Source organism: Aquarana catesbeiana, linkage group LG02 (assembly GCF_042186555.1).
Source record: "Aquarana catesbeiana isolate 2022-GZ linkage group LG02, ASM4218655v1, whole genome shotgun sequence".
Classification (NCBI taxonomy): domain Eukaryota; kingdom Metazoa; phylum Chordata; class Amphibia; order Anura; family Ranidae; genus Aquarana; species Aquarana catesbeiana.
Window position 1 is genome coordinate 659,193,275 of NC_133325.1, and position 22,919 is coordinate 659,216,193.

The window sequence follows — 22,919 nt, forward strand, 5'->3', positions numbered from 1 at the left end:
CCCCAATGGACTGTGGGTGACTTGCTTGTGGGGTCTTCGGCAGAGAAGAGCCGCTGTGCAGGTACTGGTAGGCAAGGTGCAGCTGCAGACAACAGGCAGAAAGTCCAGAACCAGGCTGAGGGTCAAACACCGTGACGGTGATATGGCACTGCAGGATTTGCAGGGTAGTATGACAAGATATGGAGAGTCCAGGTACAGGCAGGAAGTCAGGCTAGGAGACAGGAGATAGTCCAGGTAACAGGCCGAGGGTCAAACACAGGAGATTGGTAGGAATCTGATAAACAAGCCGAGGTCAGGTCCAGGAGAGAAGCAGAGAAGTCCAAAGGCAAATCCGGGTCACAACAGGTAGTCAAGCAGAGATACAGGATACAGGTTCAGATAACACAGGAAGCTGAGACAAACCAGCAACTTGTTTGATTCTCTGAGCACCTTTTATAGGCTGCCCAGGTAATCACGTTGGGTGTGCACCAGTGCGCGTGTGCGAGTGCCATAGCGCCGAGCCGCGAATGCGCATGCGCTGGAACGTCGTTCCGCCGGGAATGCGTGAAAAACGACCGGACCGGAACGAAGGCTTCTTCTGACACCTAGCCTCATTGTTTCGTTTCCTTCCTATCTTTGGATAAAGAATGGAAGAGATATATGTTATAGGACGGATTGAAAGAGGAGACCCTATATATAAATAATGAAAGGAGAATATACACGGGTGGGATTTAGTAAAGAAAGGCCACTAGGGTTATAGAAGGTTATAAGGGAGGAAGGGAAGGAAAAGCTTTTCTCCATATATTGGTCTAAATAAGATGCTTGATAAGCACAATGACACAAGGTTTGAATAAGAGGTGGGAGGAGGGAGGGAAGTGAGGAGGGAGTATATGAAGGGGAAGGGGAAAGAGAAAAGGGGTTTTGTGGTGTTGGATTTTGTTGAAGGAAATTGGATTTTATGGTGTGGAGCGATTAAATAAAAAGGAAAGAGGGAGGGTTTTTTTTTTTTTTCCTCCTTTACCCCCTTCCTTATTTTATAGGGTTTTGCCAAGAAAGGTTATACGTTCTATTTTCATTGTAAACGGGATGAGAAGGAAAGGAAGGGGAAAGAGAGAGGAAGGGAAGAGAGAAGGGTTTTTTTTTTCTTCTTTTCTCTCTTATTTTTGTGGTGTGGTTGTTGTTGTTTATATTAAAGTAATAATGATAAAATAATGGAAGTACACAGATAAAGGTTATAAGTAAGAAATGAATGTACCGAAATTTTGTAGAGATGAATATGTTAGGATAAAATAAATAAAAAATGTATTATAAAAAAATGAGATCTGAGGTCTTTTTGACCCTAGATCTCATATTTAAGAGGTCCTGTCATGCTTTTTTTTCTATTACAAGGAATGTTTACATTCCTTGTAATAGGAATAGAAGTGACACATGTTTTTTTAAAAAGAACAGTGTAAAAGTAAAAAAATAAAAGGTAAAATAAATAAGATTTTTTTTTTTTTTCTTTAAACGCGCCCCGTTGAGCTCGCGTGCAAAAGCGAACGCATATGAAAACGGTGTTCAAACCACACATGTGAGGTATCGCCGCAATCAGTAGAGTGAGAGCAATAATTCTAGCCCTAGACCTCCTCTGTAACTCAAAACATGCAACCTGTAGAATTTTTTAAATGTCGCTTATGGAGATTTTAAAGGGTAAAAGTTTGTCGCCATTCCACAAGCGGGCGCAATTTTTGTTTTTTTTTTGTTTTTTTTAATTCTTTATTTAAGGAATGCGGATTATACAAAAAAGCAAGGGATAAAACATGTCAATCAACTATATCTATTAATAGTCAATAAAAGCTCGACAAACAAGTCAATGTGCATTAATGGGATAGCAATCAAGGTTCCATTACAACGTTTTAGTAAAACAGGAAACTGTGGTCTAAAGACTCCACAACAGTTGTATCCTGCAGTTCAACCCGGGACAGTAGGCAAAACTTCCTAGCCGGTAAAAAGCATAGTTTTAATGGACCTGTGTAAACTATTCAGTAAGGCCAACTGGGAGAAGGGAGACCCCCTGGGGGGTAAAGCGAACGTATCCCTATTGGCCAGGTACCAAGCCAATATACTTTAGTGGTCTGATCCTAAACATCATTCTTCCTATAAGTTATGGCTCTCAATCCTGGTTTCACAGGAGTGGTACCAAAAGGTTACCGCAAACCGGGGGGTTTTCTCATTTATAGAAAAAAAGGGTGAGTGACACCAATGGTGTCAATGGGGAAAAGAAGGGAAAGGAATAAAGGGGGAGCAGTAATGGGGAAGTAGGAAGGAAGGGGGTGGGTATGAAGTTCCGGCAAGGTTGACAGCCCAAGACCCCAAATTACCCAAGGACAGGATACTCAAATGTAGGACTTATATTCATCTGAGAATTGAAACAAGTCCCAGTGTGTCCAGAGGGTGTTGTGTTCCTCCTCCCTTTCCCCTAGGGCAGCTGTAAGATGCTCCATCTGCTGAATATCACAAACCCTAACAAACCACTGCGACAGTCGGTGGGGATTGCTGCTTCCACACGCTGGGGACACACGATTGTGTTTATATCTTTCACAAGCAATTATTAGTCACGCATGTTCAGGGTCTTCATGTGGGAGATTTCCGATTTAACCGGAAAGCACATGCAGACCAGATAAGAAAATATCACAATCTTGTATTTGTATTTGCACATTTATTTTCAAAGCGCAAAGTAATCACAGGGATAAAATATCATTACATAAAGGAGCACAAACCAATACATACAAATTCTTTGGTAAAGAGAACACAGAAAACACTCCTTACCCCCACTTTCCACCTGGGATTAGCGACCCAAATAGTGGTTCAATTTTCAGGTGACGGAAGTGAAAATCACCCTCCCTCCTTGCACACTCACCCGGAAAGAGTGGTTCACTGTGGAGGATCACTCTTCGGGTGACAGGCAGCGCCACCAGCCCTATACCTATAAACATTATTTTCAAGGGTGTAACGAAAGTCCCACACTCCGCTTGAGTGCTTTTGTCATATACCGCTTCCTCCCAGTCTGAATATAGATATCAAATATTCCAACAACAACAAACAAGGCAATACTCGTTTGGTTGCTGAACATGAACTGTTTATTAGAACAAGAATACAGTCTTATATACAGTTGAAAAGGAGGTTTCCCCCCCTCCTGCTCATATTACTGTAACAATACACCTGTAACCAGAAACATAATAACATGAGCTAATTAACTAATCCCTTAAAGCAGCTGAGGTGACTCCATGCCCACCTGGCCATTGTTGTGATTAGTCAGGATTTCACTACAGGTCAGACTTGTTGTCACTGAGCTTCACACAGTAGATTATACATTATCATAAGTATAAACACAGGACACCTTCTTACAATAGCAGGAGCTCCAGTAGGAGTCGGCCTGTCTCCTACATTGTACAGAGGCCAATGTGATCAGCTCTTACAAATAACATGTTGAGTTCAGAATCAAACAAACCAAGAATAGTCTTTATATATATCCTGAGAGATAGTGTGGATAAATATTACCGTCCCATTTTAAGTAATCCAAGTCATATTTTCTCAGGCACACTGTGCCCCTAATGGACACAAGGTGACTTAGACATAGGAGGTGCATGGGGAGCTGAAACAATGGTTTCCCAACCTTTCCAAGGAATTCTGGGTTCCACGGGCCCTCCCGTCACAAAGGGGGTTCCAATTGGGATCACCTCAAGGGAGGCAGCAGCCCAGCCCACACCTAAGAGTGGAATATAACCAAATATACAGATGAAGAAATTAGTCTTTTAATATTTTTTGGGGGATATTTATTATAGCAAAAAATATTGCTTTTTTTTCAAAATTGTCGCTCTGTTTTTGTTTATAGCGCAAAAAATAAAAGCCGCAGAGGTGATCAAATACCACCAAAAGAAAGCTCTATTTGTGAGAAAAAAAGTACATAAATTTTGTTTGGGTGCAACGTCGCACGTTCGCCCAATTGTCAGTTAAAGCGACGCAGTGCCATATCTCAAAAAATGCTCTGGTCGTTAAGGGGATACAATCTTCCGGGGCTGAAGTGATTAACATGAAAAAATATATTGGACAGTAGATACTCTTGAAATAAATTGAAAAATATTACCTATTCATAAAATAGTTTAACTTTCCGTATTTTCTTTCTTCTACAAGCTACATTCTCAAGTTTTTATCACAGACACACCCCTTAATTCTATTGATAAAATTAATATTCTACTGTTTACATAAAGAGATGTTTCAGGGTTAATATTCGCTTGGTGTTATCCAATCTGATTGTTCCTCTTGGTACCTCCTTACCTCTAAAACAAGTATATGAAGCACACCTCATATGACCAGCAGATAAGAAGGTAGCAGAGTCAATACGCAGAAGTATAACGCACATTCCTACAGTTTGGCTGCTTCTTGGGAAAACAGGTATGTTTCTGGACTATAAAAATGAATGCGCCACTCATAGAAGCATAAAATCATAATGAGTTGTCTAATAGTTTGTATGTCTTGAATAGGAAAGTATGCTTTCATTTGCAACATCAAATATCCAAGCACTTAGTATTTAATACTAGATTTTCTATCACTCTTGTCTTTTAATTGCATCTTTCCATAGTAGTTTAGCAAACAAATATGCTTCAAAACTTTATTATCCAGTAGTTCAGATATTCAGAACAATGATGTTCCTCTGCCCACAGCAACTAACCAAATTTCAAGTTTCATCATTAAAATTTAAAATCTGATTTCAAATTGGTTGGTTTGCATAGCTGTTATCCAATCAGTGATCTTACGTTGTATGTTTTATTATAATTAGTGTTTACCGGTATTTTGCACATTGATTAGTTTATTGGAGATTTGCCATTAAATATCATGTAAAATATATAACAAGCAAACTAAAATCTTAATTCCCTGACAACTCCCACTGCTGTGACAGAAGGGAACAAATGTAATGATAAATATACGATACATAGAAAAGTGAAGAGACTTCATCAATTTGGCAAATATTGAATTCAAGTCTCTTTTTCTTCTTGAATCAAACCTGTTTGCCCTGAAAATTTCAAAACCTTGCAAAACACAGATATCAGTTTTGGGTAAACTAATTCTTTAAATGATTTATAAATCGCATGGTTTTCAAATGGTTGAAACAAGCTCATGGCTGCAGCTGGAGCCCATGAACTTGCTATCATTTTTTGCAGCCAGTTTGACAGAATAAAGGGAAATATGAAAATAATTAAACACATTAATAATGATTTTTAAACTGATACTAAAGCATAATTTATTTTTTTAATGACAAGCATGTTATATTTACCTGCTCTGTGCTGTGGTTTTGCACAGAGCAGCTCCGATTCTCCTCTTCTCGGGTCCTCTGCTGGCTCTCTGGGCCCCTCCCTGTCCCAAGTGCCACCATAATAGCACGCCGATTGCTATGTATACGCACAGGCTTGCTTCCGAGCCCTGCTCTGTGTGTCCATAAGACACACAGAATAGGGCTCGGCCCTGCCCCCCTCCCTCCTCCCTGGCTGTGATTGACAGCAGGGGAAACCAATGGCTCCCGCTGCTGTCTCTCAGGCAATGAGGAGCAGACAGCTGAGATACCAGCTTTTATGCACATCGGTGGATGAGGATTGGGCTCGGGAAAGTATTAGGGAGGCTATGGGGCACTGCATACTGAATGTTTTTTACCTTCAAGCAAAGAATGCATGAAGGTAAAAAAAACCTTCAGGCTTTAAAACTACTTAAAGATCAATCTGAAATAAAGAAAACCAGAAAGAAGTGATCAATAGTAATGTGCTACAAATTTGTTAGCTGGACTATTCTCTCTGCATCATACAAGTAACATAGAAATATGCTTAAATAAATAGTAAATGTTACATGACATTTTTAACAAGTAAATTATATTGTCTGAGCTGTTGAAAAGATCATTGTATATTTTCACATGCATTGGATAGCAAATCTGAAGAGTACTGTACATATGGAATCGTTATATGCTCAAGGGGGTTGTAAATCTCTGACATGAAATGTGAACAAAGTATGTATCTCTTCATAGCAGGGGTCTCAATTTGATTGCCCTCCAGCTGTTGCAGAACTACAAGTCCCATAATGCCTCTGCCTGTGGGAGTCATTCTTGTAACGGTCAGCCTTGCAATGACTCATGGGACTTGTAGTTTTGCAACAGCTAAAGGGCTGCCATACCAGGGGCATACCAGGCCCTTCGGTCTGGTATGGATTTTAAGAGGAACCTCTACGCCGAAAAAACGGCGTGGGGTTCCCCCCCAAAATCCATACCAGACCCTTATCCGAGCACTCAGCCCGGTCGGTCAGGAAAGGGGGTGGTGACGGGCGAGCGCCCCCCCTTTCTGAGCCCCATGCCCTCAACATGGGGGGTGGGTGCTTTGGGGGAGGGGGCGCCCTGCTGCCCCCCCACCCCAAAGCACCTTGTCCCCATGTTGATGAGGACAAGGGCCTCTTCCCGACAACCCTGGCCGTTGGTTGTCGGGGTCTGCGGGCGGAGGGCTTATCGGAATCCGGGAGCCCCCTTTAATAAGGGGGCCCCCAGATCCCGGCCCTCCACCCTATGTGAATGAGTATGGGGTAAAAAGTGTCATTAAAAAAAAAACTACACAGATTTATAAAGTAATTTATTAGACAACTCTGGGGGTCTTCTTCCGACTTCGGGGGTCCTCTTCTGACTTCGGGGGTCTTCTTCCGACTTCGGGGGGTCTCTCCGGTTCTTCTCCGTGCTCTCTGGGTCTTCTGCCGGGCTCCTCCGCTATCTTCTGCTCTCTTACCGCTCTTTTGCTATAGCGGAGGAGCCCGGTCTGCTGCCTTCTGCCTTCTTCCCTCTTCTCTTCTTCTGATGTTGACACGACGCTCTCTCCAGCTAGAATGCACTCTGGGCGCTCCGCTCTGACTTATATAGGCAGTGACCCCGCCCCCTTATGCCGTTCACCCGATGACCACGCCCCCTAAAACGTCACTATTATTAAAGGGGGCTCCCGGATTCCAATAAGCCCTCCGCCCGCAGACCCCGACAACCAACGGCCAGGGTTGTCGGGAAGATGCCCTTGTCCTCATCAACATGGGGACAAGGTGCTTTGGGGTGGGGGGGCCGCAGGGAGCCCCCTCCCCCAAAGCACCCATCCCCCCATGTTGAGGGCATGCGGCCTGGTACGGCTCAGGAGGGGGGGCGCTCGCCCGTCCCCACCCCCTTTCCTGACCGACCGGGCTGCGTGCTCAGATAAGGGTCTGGTATGGATTGTGGGGGGACCCCACGCCGTTTTTTCGGCGTAGGGGTTCCTCTTAAAATCCATACCAGACCGAAGGGCCTGGTATGCCCCTGAGGGGGAACGCACGCCATTTTTTTATTTAAAATTTGGCGTGGAGTTCCCCCTCAAGATTCATACCAAACAGTGCCGGGCGCACGAGTCGGATCCCTGTGCTTGTCGCTCATTGGGAAAGGAAAAATCATTTTTCCTTTGCCGATGAGCAGCTCGGCGCTGTTATCCGCAGCTGACACAGTGCACTGCGATTACCTGCGGTTATGTGCGGATAGCTGCGCTAAATCGCTCCTGGATGCAGTCAATTCTATTTTTTTTATCCGCACAGAACCGCATGTATCTAATTCGCAGCTAAACGCAGTGTGTGAATGGGGCCATATGAAAGCATTGTGTGCTTTTAGCTGCGGTAGAAAATTAGAAAATCCGCAGCTAAAAGCACCTATCTATCCGTCCGTGTGAAAGGGGCCCTAGTCAATCCCAGTTTCTCTTTGTTCTAACGCCATTGTTCAACGATACTGGCTGACTCATTATGTGTAGGATATCTTTTCTGTATAGTTTCAACTTATGTCAAAGTATCCTATCTCTATGTATTTTTGTGAAGAAAAAAAAAGAATTAAAGAATCTGATGATTCTTGCTGCAGGAATCCACCAATAGCCCTATTTGTGAGTGTGAAAGGGACATTTGTTCTGATGATAACTGCATAATTTTGGCCAGATTTCCTCCCACTTTCTTTTGTGTCTTTGTAACAGCAAGTGAAGGGAAATCACCACAGAGGGATGCAGACAGTAATACAAAAAAGTAAGAATATGAATATACAGTGGGGATGGAAAGTATTCAGATCCCCTTACATTTTTCACTCTTTGTTATATTGCAGCCATTTGCTAAAATGATTTAAGTTAATTTTTTTCCTCATTAATGTACACACAACACCCCATATTGACAGAAAAACACAGAATTGTTGACATTTTTGCAGATTTATTAAAAAAGAAAAACTGAAATATCACATGGTCCTAAGTATTCAGACCCTTTGCTGTGACACTCATATATTTAACTCAGGTGCTGTCCATTTCTTCTGATCATCCTTGAGATGGTTCTACACCTTCATTTGAGTCCAGCTGTGTTTGATTATACTGATTGGACTTGATTAGGAAAGCCACACACCTGCCTATATAAGACCTTACAGCTCACAGTGCATGTCAGAGCAAATGAGAATCATGAGGTCAAAGGAACTGCCTGAAGAGCTCAGAGACAGAATTGTGGCAAGGCACAGATCATGTTCAAGGTTACAAAAAATGTCTGCTGCACTTAAGGTTCCTAAGAGCACAGTGGCCTCCATAATCCTTAACCACTTGCCGACCGCCTAACGCAGATATACTGCAGCAGAATGGCACGGGCAGGCAGAATCATGTACCTGTACGTGATCTGCCTCCCGCGGGCGGGGGGTCCAATCGGACCCCCCTCCGTGCCAGCGGCGGTCGGCATTTCACTGGGAGCGTTGGGAGGCGAGGGGGAGACCATCCGATCGTGGCCCCCCCCTCGTGATTGCTCCCAGCCAGTCGGAATCCTCCCCTGCCTGTGTGTAGTTTCACACAGGCAGAGGATGTGATGTCATCTCTCCTCGGCTTGGCAGTTTCCGTTCCAGCGCCGAGGAGAGAAGACATGTAAGTGCACAAAACACAAACACACACAGTAGAACATGCCAGGCACATAAAACACCCCCGACCCCCCCCCCGATCGCCCCCCGATCCCCCCCCAACCCCCCCCCCCCGTCACAAACTGACACCAAGCAGTATCAAACTGACACCAAGCAGTATTTTTTTTTTTTTCTGATTACTGCATGGTGTCAGTTTGTGACAGTTACAGTGTTAGGGCAGTGAGTGGTAGCCCCCTTTAGGTCTAGGGTACCCCCCTAACCCCCCCTAATAAAGTTTTAACCCCTTGATCACCCCCTGTCACCAGTGTCACTAAGCGATCATTTTTCTGATCGCTGTATTAGTGTCGCTGGTGACGCTAGTTAGGGAGGTAAATATTTAGGTTCGCTGTCAGTGTTTTATAGCGTCAGGGACCCCCATATACTATCTAATAAATGTTTTAACCCCTTGATTGCCCCCTAGTTAACCCTTTCACCACTGATCACCGTATAAGTGTTACGGGTGACGCTGGTTAGTTCATTTATTTTTTATAGTGTCAGGGCACCCGCCGTTTATTACCGAATAAAGGTTTAGCCCCCTGATCGCCCGGCGGTGATATGCGTCGCCCCAGGCAGCGTCAGATTAGCGCCAGTACCGCTAACACCCACGCACGCAGCATACGCCTCCCTTAGTGGTATAGTATCTGTACGGATCAATATCTGATCCGATCAGATCTATACTAGCGTCCCCAGCAGTTTAGGGTTCCCAAAAACGCAGTGTTAGCGGGATCAGCCCAGATACCCGCTAGCACCTGCGTTTTTCCCCTCCGCCCGGCCCAGCCCAGCCCACCCAAGTGCAGTATCGATCGATCACTGTCACTTACAAAACACTAAACACATAACTGCAGCGTTCGCAGAGTCAGGCCTGATCCCTGCGATCGCTAACAGTTTTTTTTGTAGCGTTTTGGTGAACTGGCAAGCACCAGCGGCCTAGTACACCCCGGTCGTAGTCAAACCCGCACTGCAGTAACACTTGGTGACGTGGCGAGTCCCATAAGTGCAGTTCAAGCTGGTGAGGTGGCAAGCACAAGTAGTGTCCCGCTGCCACCAAAAAGACAAACACAGGCCCGTCGTGCCCATAATGCCCTTCCTGCTGCATTCGACAATCCTAATTGGGAACCCACCACTTCTGCAGCACCCGTACTTCCCCCATTCACATCCCCAACCAAATGCAGTCGGCTGCATGAGAGGCATTTTCTTTATGTCCTCCCGAGTACCCCTACCCAACGAACCCCCCCAAAAAAGATGTCGTGTCTGCAGCAAGCGCGGATATAGGCGTGACACCCGCTATTATTGTCTCTCCTGTCCTGACAATCCTGGTCTTTGCATTGGTGAATGTTTTGAACGCTACCATTCACTAGTTGAGTATTAGCGTAGGGTACAGCATTGCACAGACTAGGCACACTTTCACAGGGTCTCCCATGATGCCATCGCATTTTGAGAGACCCGAACCTGGAACCGGTTACAGTTATAAAAGTTAGTTACAAAAAAAAAGTGTAAAAAAAAAAAAAAAAACACAAACAAAAATATAAAATAAAAAATAATAGTTGTCGTTTTATTGTTCTCTCTCTCTCTCTATTCTCTCTATTGTTCTGCTCTTTTTTACTGTATTCTATTCTGCAATGTTTTATTGTTATTATGTTTTATCATGTTTGCTTTTCAGGTATGCAATTTTTTATACTTTACCGTTTACTGTGCTTTATTGTTAACCATTTTTTTGTCTTCAGGTACGCCATTCACGACTTTGAGTGGTTATACCAGAATGATGCCTGCAGGTTTAGGTATCATCTTGGTATCATTCTTTTCAGCCATCGGTCGGCTTTCATGTAAAAGCAATCCTAGCGGCTAATTAGCCTCTAGACTGCTTTTACAAGCAGTGGGAGGGAATGCCCCCCCCCAACGTCTTCCGTGTTTTTCTCTGGCTCTCCTGTCTCAACAGGGAACCTGAGAATGCAGCCGGTGATTCAGCCAGCTGACCATAGAGCTGATCAGAGACCAGAGTGGCTCGAATCATCTCTATGGCCTAAGAAACCGGAAGCTACGAGCATTTTATGACTTAGATTTCGCCGGATGTAAACAGCGCCATTGGGAAATTGGGAAAGCATTTTATCACACCGATCTTGGTGTGGTCAGATGCTTTGAGGGCAGAGGAGAAATCTAGGGTCTAATAGACCCCAATTTTTTCAAAAAAGAGTACCTGTCACTACCTATTGCTATGATAGGGGATATTTACATTCCCTGAGATAACAATAAAAATGATTTAAAAAAAAAAAATGAAAGGAACAGTTTTAAAATAAGATAAAAAAAAATAATAATAATAAAGAAAAAAAAAAAAAAAAAAAAAGCACCCCTGTCCCCCCTGCTCTCGCGCTAAGGCGAACGCAAGCGTCGGTCTGGCGTCAAATGTAAACAGCAATTGCACCATGCATGTGAGGTATCACCGCGAACGTCAGATCGAGGGCAGTAATTTTAGCAGTAGACCTCCTCTGTAAATCTAAAGTGGTAACCTGTAAAGGCTTTTAAAGGCTTTTAAAAATGTATTTAGTTTGTCGCCACTGCACGTTTGTGCGCAATTTTAAAGCATGTCATGTTTGGTATCCATGTACTCGGCCTAAGATCATCTTTTTTATTTCATCAAACATTTGGGCAATATAGTGTGTTTTAGTGCATTAAAATTTAAAAAAGTGTGTTTTTTCCCAAAAAAATGCGTTTGAAAAATCGCTGCGCAAATACTGTGTGAAAAAAAAAAATGAAACACCCACCATTTTAATCTGTAGGGCATTTGCTTTAAAAAAATATATAATGTTTGGGGGTTCAAAGTAATTTTCTTGCAAAAAAAAATATTTTTTTATGTAATCAAAAAGTGTCAGAAAGGGCTTTGTCTTCAAGTGGTTAGAAGAGTGGGTGATGTGTGACATAAGCTTCTAAATGTTGTGCATAAAATGCCAGGACAGTTCAAAACCCCCCCAAATGACCCCATTTTGGAAAGTAGACACCCCAAGCTATTTGCTGAGAGGCATGTCGAGTCCATGGAATATTTTATATTGTGACACAAGTTGCGGGAAAGAGACAATTTTTTATTTATTTATTTTTTTTTTGCGCAAAGTTGTCACTAAATGATATATTGCTCAAACATGCCATGGGAATATGTGAAATTACACCCCAAAATACATTCTGTTGCTTCTCCTGAGTACGGGGATACCACATGTGTGAGACTTTTTGGGAGCCTAGCCGCGTACGGGACCCCGAAAACCAAGCACCGCCTTCAGGCTTTCTAAGGCCGTAAATTTTTGATTTCACTCTTCACTGCCTATCACAGTTTCGGAGGCCATGGAATGCCCAGGTGGCAAAAAAACACCCCAAATGACCCCATTTTGGAAAGTAGACACCCCAAGCTATTTGATGAGAGGTATAGTGAGTATTTTGCAGACCTCACTTTTTGTCACAAAGTTTTGAAAATTGAAAAAAGAAAAAAAAAATATTTTTTCTCGTCTTTCTTTATTTTCAAAAACAAATGAGAGCTGCAAAATACTCACCATGCCTCTCAGCAAATAGCTTGGGGTGTCTACTTTCCAAAATGGGGTCATTTGGGGGGGGGTTTGTGCCACCTGGGCATTCCATGGGCTCCGAAACTGTGATAGGCAGTGAAGAGTGAAATCAAAAATTTACACCCTTAGAAATCCTGAAGGCGGTGATTGGTTTTCGGGGCCCCGTACGCGGCTGGGCTCCCAAAAAGTCCCACACATGTGGTATCCCCGTACTCAGGAGAAGTAGCTAAATGTATTTTGGGGTGCAATTCCACATATGCCCATGGCCTGTGTGAGCAATATATCATTTAGTGACAACTTTGTGCAAAAAAAAAAAAAAAATTTGTCACTTTCCCGCAACTTGTGTCAAAATATAAAACATTCCATGGACTCAACATGCCTCAAAGCAAATAGCTTGGGGTGTCTACTTTCCAAAATGGGGTCATTTGGGGGGGTTTTATGCCATCTGGGCATTTTATGGCCTTCAAAACTGTGATAGGTAGTGAGGAGTAAAATCAAAAATGTACGCCCTTAGAAATCCTGAAGGCAGTGATTGGTTTTCGGGGCCCCGTACGCGGCTAGGCTCCCAAAAAGTCCCACACATGTGGTATCCCCATACTCAGGAGAAGCAGCTAAATGTATTTTGGGGTGCAATTCCACATATGCCCATGGCCTGTGTGAGCAATATATCATTTAGTGACAACTTTTTGTAATTTTTTTTTTTTTGTCATTATTCAATCACTTGGGACAAAAAAAATGAATATTCAATGGGCTCAACATGCCTCTCAGCAATTTCCTTGGGGTGTCTACTTTCCAAAATGGGGTCATTTGTGGGGGTTTTGTACTGCCCTGCCATTTTAGCACCTCAAGAAACGACATAGGCAGTCATAAATTAAAGGCTGTGTAAATTCCAGAAAATGTACCCTAGTTTGTAGGCGCTATAACTTTTGCGCAAACCAATAAATATACACTTATTGACATTTTTTTTACCAAAGACATGTGGCCAAATACATTTTGGCCTAAATGTATGACTAAAATTGAGTTTATTGAATTTTTTTTAGAACAAAAAGTAGAAAATATCATTTTTTTTTCAAAATTTTCGGTCTTTTTCCGTGTATAGCGCAAAAAATAAAAACGGCAGAGGTGATCAAATACCATCAAAAGAAATCTCTATTTGTGGGAAGAAAAGGACGCAAATTTCATTTGGGTACAGCATTGCATGACCGCGCAATTAGCAGTTAAAGCGACGCAGTGCCGAATTGTAAAAAGTGCTCTGGTCAGGAAGGGGGTAAAACCTTCCGGGGCTGAAGTGGTTAAATAGGAGATGTTTGGGACGACCAGAGCCCTTCCTAGAGCTGGCCGTCCGTCCAAACTGAGCTATCGGGGGAGAAGAGCCTTGGTGAGAGAGGTAAAGAAGAACCCAAAGATCACTGTGGCTGAGCTCCAGAGATTCAGTCGGGAGATGGGAAAAAGTTGTAGAGAGTCAACCATCACTGCAGCCCTCCACCAGTCGGGGCTTCATGGCAGAGTGGCCCGACGGAAGCCTCTTCTCAGTGCAAGACACAAAAAAGCCCGCATGCAGTTTGCTAAAAAACACCTGAAGGACTCCAAGATGGTGAGAAATAAGATTCTCTGGTCTGATGAGACCAAGATAGAACTTTTTGGCCTTAATTCTAAGCGGTATGTGTGGAGAAAACCAGGCACTGCTCATCACCTGTCCAATACAGTCCCAACAGGGAAGCATGGTGGTGGCAGCATCATGCTGTGGGGGTGTTTTTCAGCTGCAGGGACAGGCTGACTGGTTGTAATCGAGGGAAAGATGAATGCGGCCAAGTACTGGGATATCCTGGACGAAAACTTTCTCCAGAGTGCTCAGGACCTCAGACTGGCTTGAAGGTTTACCTTCCAACAAGGCAATAACTCTAAGCACACAGCTAAAAAAACGAAGGTGTGGCTTCACAACAACTCAGTGACTGTTCTTGAATGGCCCAGCTAGAGCCCTGACATAAACCCAATTGAGCATCTCTGAAGAGACCTAAAAATGGCTGTCCACCAACGTTTACCATCCAACCTGACAGAACTGGAGAGGATCTGCAAGGAGGAATGGCAGAGGATCCCCAAATCCAGGTGTAAAAAACTTGTTGCATCTTTCCCAAAAAGACTCATGGCTGTATTAGATCAAAAGGGTGCTTCTACTAAATATTGAGCAAAGGGTCTGAATACTTAGGACCATGTGATATTTCAGTTTTTCTTTTTTAATAAATGTGCAAAAATTTCAACAATTCTGTGTTTTTCTGTCAATATGGGGTGCTGTGTGTACATTAATGAGGAAAAAAATGAACTTAAATGATTTTAGCAAATGGCTGCAATATAATTAAGAGTGGAAAATTTAAGGGGGTCTGAAGAATACTTTCCGTCCCCACTGTAGAATTCTGAAGTGAGAAAATGCTAAACTGTAACTGTGCAGCCTTTCTTTTGAAAGATTTCTATTTGCCCTTTGCCATTTTGCTTTTACCTCATCTGAGCCTGAAACATCACATTAAGTGCCAGTGATAAGAGCTCACATAAGGTATGACAATTGTTGTCCTGTTAGCTGCCTGATCTCACACCATATCTCACAACTACCAAGAGTGCGGTGTTATTTGGTATTAGTCTATGCTATCTGGGTGACAGATTTTGAAGTCAGACAGTTGACAGGGCACAGCATCTGCCAGACCTTAGGTGACACAGCAGACATTCTTGACATGGCTGGAGTTCCATTTTAATACATAAGCAAAATTCTTCCATAAATAATGGTTTGCTCTCTTAAAGGGGTAAGTCCATTTAAAACTTGTATTTATTTTAATTTCTTCATTTATTTGTATGCGTCAAAATAATGCAATATAACAAGACACTATGAATGGGTATAAATAGGCCATGAAGAACACAATTTTAAAAAACCATAAAAGAAGAGTGTACAGAAAATTGCAATGCAGTAAAAAGGCGTCACTAGCACTTAAGCTTTCCAATTAAAACTACCATTGAGATAAAAGGTGTTAGACATCATTAAATCCCATGTACATGCGCCTCAAAATAGCAGCTAGTGAAAAAAGTTCAGAAGTACAAAGTTCAGAACCTGTACACATGGCCTGCGAGCAGTCATACCCATGGTGCCAACGTACACCAAAAAGCATTTTAGAATATTTTTTGAAAATGGGGAAAGTGACACCCTAGGCTGTCTAAGGGGAGAGGGAAGGTGTGAAACGGGAGATGAGAGAAAGAAAAAAAAAGGGTAAAGGAAGAAGTGGAAAAAGAGGGCAAATGAGAGGGGCAGGGGTCCTTGGTGGGGGCGACGGATCCGTAAGTCGAATTAAAACGTATATTTCAATTGTATTCTGGTATTAATTAACCAAAAATGTTTCTTGAGGACTCTATCAGTGACATCTTCACCCCAATCCATGTAGTAGAACTGCACTTATTGCAGGATAAGTAGTTTCAAGCTTTCCTCATGTTGACAGGTGTGTAAATGTGAGAAAATGGGTGGTATGATTGCCTCCCTGGAGTCCTGAGACATAGAAGAAGCGCATAGCTTAACCTCTTGCAGCCTGTCCAAAACTCATAATTTTGACCCAGATCAACCTGCTGCTACTTTCAATACCTCCGACATAGGATACTGGGTGGGGCTTAAGAAAGGAAAAAAAAAAACTTTATTTGTGTATGCTGATCCCATTTCATGTTTTTGCACAAGAACGTGCACTGCTATTCTATGCTATGGCTGAAGCCCTTGCTGTACACAGTGTTCTTGTATGAAACATTCAGTTTGTTTATATGCAGATAAGAAGTACATGATAGAGATAAAGGAGTTTACTACATTATCAAACCAATTTCTAAAATGATTGATAAAAGAATGTCATAGTTTTTTTTTTTTTTTTTTTTTAGAAAACAAGTTAACGTGATATCTACCTGCTGGTGTTATACTGCAGATCTACACAGAGAGGGATGGCTTTCAGTATAAGGATCCCTTTACTGGAGAACCAGTTGACTTGTCCAATATGCCTGGAGGTATTTAAGGACCCGGCAATGCTGCAGTGTGGACATTCCTACTGCAGAGACTGTTTATGGGGGTTGATGAAGGAATCCCACATTGTTCTGCTGTGCCCTGTGTGCCGCCAAGAAGTGGACTACAGTTCCTCACCTCCCAATGTTACATTAAAGCGCCTCATTGAGACTCTGAAGGTATTAGGTGAGGAGCAAGCTGCATCTGAGACATGCCCAAATCACAATAACCCCCTCAGCCTGTACTGTGAGCAAGACCAAGAAGTTATCTGTGGCCTTTGCGGGACTATTGGCGATCACAAGCATCACCACATCACACCACTCACAAGTGTGTATAGTCGAATGAAGGTATGCATACGCAGTCCTAATATATATATATATATATATATATATATATATATATATATATATATATAAAATTAGATTTGAATGTATGGGGATATTTCATGTGATAGTAAAACTATTTTTACCTAAAATCTGTGCACAGGGGGTGATTTTTGTATGGAAAATTAAATATGGTTTATCAAATATATATGTAGTCAATGCTTTCAGTATTTTGTAGTCAGCTAGTGATGTGTAGATACATGTTTCATGTATTTGCATGTCTTTAGGTATAGCTTTGCACTAAGGAGCACCATGTTATGGCAAGTTAACTATAATTATTAAAGCTGCAGTCTAAAAAATAATAATAATACACACTTTAGAGAAGTAATCATATTGTAACAATCAGAAAGTGAGTGTAAATTTAGAATCTGCCAGTAAAGGAGTGATACCAAGTTCAAAAGTTCAAACTGCACTTTTGTTGTTAAAAGGAAACTCTAGAGGTTTTGGGTTAGATGTAAAAAGAAAAAAATATATATATAAATATTTATTTATATATATATATATATATATATATATATATATATACTTTTTTCTATGAAAAAAGCATATACAGTTTTTATTTTACAAATAAACATATATTACAGGGTTCGCCCATGACTTTGGTATTATATATCGATATGGGTTATCTATGGAGGGAGCATTAGAAACTGTTCGCCCTCAGACTTCCTCTGAGTGTAACACCAAAGGGCCTGTCCAAAGAGGGCAAGTAGAGAAACGTTAGGGATAGGATCACTCTTCTGATTCATTTAGTTGGTGTTTGTAAATTTGAATTTTGAGCTATTGAGTTCTGTTAACAGCATATGTTGCTTTTTCAAAATAATAGTTAAGAATACATTTATAAACAAATCATATGTATAATATGTATATGCAATGTTTCATATTTATCTGACTACGTTTTTAAATCTACTTAAAGGATATATATTTTGTCTTGAAAAAAATAACAAAATGTATACAAAACACTATAGATCCCCTTTACATATGCCAATAAAAGCAGTCATATTCATATTTAGTCCCTTTTTGTATTTAAAAATTTCACTAAACTCAGTGAAACCTTACAAAGAACTGGGGTTACCTCTCAGTGCTGGTCACATTCTAACTTTCAGTGATAGTTTGAATCTGATTGGTGGCTATAGGGAAAAAGGCCACAATTATTTGTCAGGTCCTTTAATGTTAGATCCAATGTTAAATCCAAAACCAGTGTAAAATGCTCAGATCGAGAGAAGGCATATTAAACTGATTCACCTTTTTTTTTTATCACAAATCTTCCAAAATTATATGAACTTCACACTGATCTCCAGATGCACTGTAAGAGTTTCTTTATTCAGTTAAAATTGTGGAAATAGCCTAACATACAATGCGTTAACCAAATAAAGAAACTCTTTTAGATCCGCTTGCACTTTATCTCATTTTGGAAGATGTAAGAGTAGGCATAAATTAGCATCAGATGTCATACGTGCTGCATGTGCATTTATCAACAAGCACTGAGCCACCTAAGACTGCATGCAAAATGCTTGACTTGATTTGTGGCTTGGTGACATAGTAGGTCAGCAGCTTTGGCCAATACAAAGGGATCTTAACATGTTGAAATAGTGATCCAAGAGTTCTAATATTCCAAACTAGCCTGGCTTAAAACATCAAAATATATTTTTTTTTTCCCCCGAATATAATAAATCAGAGATAAACAGTGTACATTTCATTTAAAAAGCCTGGCAGTATGAACACACTGAAGGGAACATTTATCATTTCAAGGGAATTTTCCTTTATCAATTTTGATTCAGGTCACTGGGAAAATTCCCGTTACTCAGGAAACAATTGTTGATCAAGGGCAACTGTAAATCAGATCCCCGAGATGAAGCAGAAGCACAATTCTACAGCAGGAATGAAGCAGAAATTGGATTTCAGACAAAACTTTATTTATTTGTTTTGGACAGAGTAAATAAGGGCAAGATCTGTATGTTCACAGGTGAAATTTCATGTAAAACCCCAGACAGGATTTAAAACCCAAGGTTCTACTGTTTCCTTACTCTATCCAAAACTCAAAATATAGGTGTCGTTGGAATTAAGAGAAAATCATAGAATTTTTCATTTTGATAAATATGTGTCAAACAATATAAATTTGTAGAACTACCCCCCAGGAGCTGCTTGGTATGTTGGGCCCTATGCCACAACTCTTGAAGCTGCTTGTTCCCCACTGACAAACCTGGTCATAGGTTACTTACACCTGTGTAACTAAAGAGTTTTTATTCTACCACTCTATGATAGTACACAGAAAATAGACAACAAGCAACTTCAGAATTAATAAGGTGGCTGTATTATTGAAGAGTAAGCAAATTCAATGCATAGGGCACTTAACCAAGATAACAGAATGTGTTAGGGTAACTGATTGAAATATTAGCCTCACCTATGGCTGTTCACCTATGCCGCAATAAGGCTTAGCCCCACTACACTGTTCCACACAGTATTAGTAAGAATAGCATCAATCATGAAAGAATGAATGGCATAAATGAAACCTCACTGTAATTGTTAGCAATAGCGACTCAAGGAATGTTCCTAAGTGCACTCTACTCATACAGCCCTAATATCGGGTGAACGTATATGTTCCTGACTAAGGGGTACCCCTGGTAGTGTCTACAAAGTACCTGGGGCCTATTAGTAAGTGTTGGCCAGCTTTCCTTGGGGCCCTTCTGCGGGATGTTGTATGTGAAACTGTCTCCTTATTGCAATCCGCAGTAGGCTAATAGGCTGTTAGGTAAGAAATGGTCTCTATGGCATTAACTATGGGCAATAAGAGTTAAGCTTGATAGTTCCGCTCACTCCTGGTATACAACGTATCAGGTCCAGCATGCTTGGTGATCATTGGTCCCAAAAGTCCTTACGATCAGGTCATCTCTGATGTGGTAGCACATGGCAGCAGGTCTCCCCAGCAGTGGCGGCTGGTGTTTTTTTTTTTGGGGGGGTGACAAACAACCCCCCCCCCTGGTTGGCCAGCAGCACCCCCCACCCCCCCATTCTATTAGTCGGTTGGGTCAACCGCACCCCCAAACCCCCCCACCCCCACCGGCGGTCGGTCATCCAGCCCCGCACTTACCCCATCTAGGTTGCGGGAGGACACCGCTCCAACGGGCGGCGAGCGGCAGCTTACATCGCGTCTCCTCCTCCTCCTCCTAGGCATCCAATAGGATCACCTGTCCTTTTAGCCGGGTGACGGGTCCCAAGACCGACTTCCTGATTGGCCAGGAGGAAAATCAGTGTGACAATAGCGAATATTAATTCGCTATTGTCACACAACTGGGTGGGCTCAGGGCACAGTGCTCTGTGCCCCGAGCTTACCCTTTTTTGAAGCCCATTAGTGCCTCTGTCTCTAATCACGCGCTTCAAAAAAAAAAAAACCATTGAAATACAATATGTCCGGCATCCTGCATTTAGATTAGGGGCCCGGACGCATGGACAGGGGGCGGCGCCCATGCACCCCTAATGGACGGGCTGCCTCTGCTCCCCAGCTTGGATTTCAAGGCACAGCCTCTCTCTGTGGCTCAGTCTTTTACTCTGACCCCCACAGGATCTGTCCTGAGACCAGGCAAGCACAGTACAAGCCTGCACACACTAGTTTCCTCACACTGTCTGCCCAAAATCCAGCGCAGATAACAGCAGGAGGTCTGCATCTGTTTGCTGCCCACGAAGTTCTCTCTCGAGCCCTGGTAATTTTCCTGGGCCGTAAGCCTCCATTCACTTGTATTGAGCAGCCCCCTTTAAGAACTACATATCCCTTGATCCACTGCTGCACAGGAAGTCCTCTTTCTGATACTCCATTTGGCTCAAACTCTCCTGCTGTCTGGCTCAAATTAGTGCCTGGAAGGAGTGGGAGAAGGAACAAATGGGGAATTTCACACAGAGCCCACGCTGCTCAGAGAGCAGGGAAGCTAAGGGTGAGAGGCACTCGTGCAGCACAGTGACAATGGGGAGAGGGAAGTGAAGGGAGAGAGGCGCATGCAACCGACAGCACATAAACTACAGACTTTCATTTTTATAACAATTTGGTTGTAACATTTCCCCATTATTTGAAATTAAATTTGCATGACAGTCACTATTTGTTTCCTAATATTTTGCATTACTTCATTTATAGGAAGATGTGTCTTCACTGATGACTGAGCTGCAAAAGGACAGAAGGGCTCTGGAGGAGCAGATAAGCAAACTCACCAACAACAAGACTCGTATAACAGTGAGTGTCCACAAACCATTAAAGGGTAACTCCACTTTCGTGGGGAAAAAAAATAGCAAATAAAGAAAAAATAATATAGCGTATATGATTGCGACACTAATCATTTTGTAATGGAATGTTATTAAAAATTACCTTTCCTTTTCAATGCAGCCAATGTAATTTTCTGAGAATACATTGCAATATGGCTACCTGGAGTTTTCTGTACACAAAGTGTGTACTGACCACTCCCCAGAAACATAATTTCCTGCTTGTGTGATTGGCTCACTGATTTTCCCAGCTCACCACTAGAGACTTCGGTGTAGACGCACTGACAGATCAGTGGAGCTTCAACAGAGCATACGCCTTTCCCCCGCTTCCGATCATCCTCAGGTTCCTACGAACACTCCAAGCGGAAGCAGTCAAGGTGGTAGTGATTGCACCTTACTGACCGAACAGGCCATGGTTTCCCCTTCTGACCCAGCTCAGCTTCCGGGACCCGGTGCGACCCCAGGGTCCTCTGAAGTTCATCCTCAGGATGTAGGTGAAATACTGAAGGAGTACTTGCAAGTTACTTCCTCCTTTCGACGCTCCGTCTAACTGTTTATCTTGCACTCAGGCAGTAACAGAGGGAAGCAAGCCTGGATCTTCCAGTCCATCCAGCAAGCCTATAGGGCCAAGGGTTTGGCTCCTCCAGAGGCAGTGACAGCACATTCCACCAGGGGTATGGCAGCGTCATGGGCAGCAGCCCGGCATGTGGATCCAGACGTCATCTGTAAAGTGGCCTCATGGGCCTCCATTAGTACCTTTGTGTCACACATTACATAGAGCCTGCATCTCTATCTTCTGTGAACTTTGATTTAAGAGTCCTGTCAGTTGACGGGTTAAATTAAATTTCTTTTGATCAGCATACCCACCCGTGTGGATTGGCTAGTCATATTGCACACGTAGTCTGCCATGGAGTCTGTCAGGAAAACGGAAAATTTATTATCAATACTTACCATAATTTTCCTTTCCTGATGGACTCCATGGCAGACGGAGTTCCCACCCATTGGTCAAAGAGTTGGCTAGCAACGGAACGCAGTCTCTAGTGGTGAGCTCAAATAGCATTGGAGAAGAGGTGGGGTTAACCCACACATAGTCCTGCCATGGAGTCCATCAGGAAAGGAAAATTACGCTAAGTATTGATGATAAATTTTCCGTTATTTTGCCATAAAAAAAATATTCTTTGCCACATGGTTAATATTTTCAGATCTTATTGGTGCACATTGCTGAAAATAATAAAAAATACTTCAAATAATAGTTAAAGTGGTTGTATAGTCTTTTTTTTTACTTTTACCTACAGGTAAGCCTATAATAAGGCTTACCTGTAGGTAAAAAAAATATCTCCTAAACCTTTACGGTTTAGGAGATATTCCCCTTGCTATGCGCCACTGACTGCAGCGGCGCATGCGCACAGGGGATTCTCGGCTGAAGCCCGGCAGCTGCCGGACCCTGCCGAGTAAGAAATCTCCCGCGCGCATGCACGGGAGTGATGACATCGCGGCTCCAGCCACTCACAGCGCTGGAACCGTGATACCCGGAAGACACGCCGAGGCAACATGACAGCTCCCTCGGCGTGGATCAGGTAAGATACTGACGCCTCGTTCTAAGGTAAGTATTTCATAATGAGCTAGTATGCGGTGCATACTAGCTCATTATGCCTTTTGCTTTACAGGGTTAAAAAAAAAAAAATTGCGGGTATACAACCGCTTTAAAGTTGAAATGCTTGCTTGATTTGTTTACATGTAAAGCACACTTTTGCTTCGTAAACATAAAGTTGATA

At 42.5% G+C, this 22,919-nt stretch overlaps 2 protein-coding genes across 2 annotated transcripts in view; one reads left to right on the forward strand and one right to left on the reverse strand.

The window, feature by feature from the left end:
* The window catches only part of FKBP6 (FKBP prolyl isomerase family member 6 (inactive)), a 321,178-nt gene extending 315,730 nt beyond the window's left edge, over positions 1–5,448 (reverse strand). Inside the window, exon 1 of the mRNA XM_073616586.1 lies at positions 5,294–5,448. Coding sequence (XP_073472687.1) covers positions 5,294–5,392 — 99 coding nt within the window. The 5' untranslated portion in view covers positions 5,393–5,448. The remainder of the gene's footprint in view (positions 1–5,293) is intronic.
* Positions 4,291–22,919, forward strand: part of TRIM50 (tripartite motif containing 50) — a 52,981-nt gene continuing 34,352 nt past the window's right edge. The window contains exons 1-3 of the mRNA XM_073616585.1: positions 4,291–4,413; positions 16,399–16,863; positions 21,023–21,118. Coding sequence (XP_073472686.1) covers positions 16,459–16,863; positions 21,023–21,118 — 501 coding nt within the window. The 5' untranslated portion in view covers positions 4,291–4,413; positions 16,399–16,458. The remainder of the gene's footprint in view (positions 4,414–16,398; positions 16,864–21,022; positions 21,119–22,919) is intronic.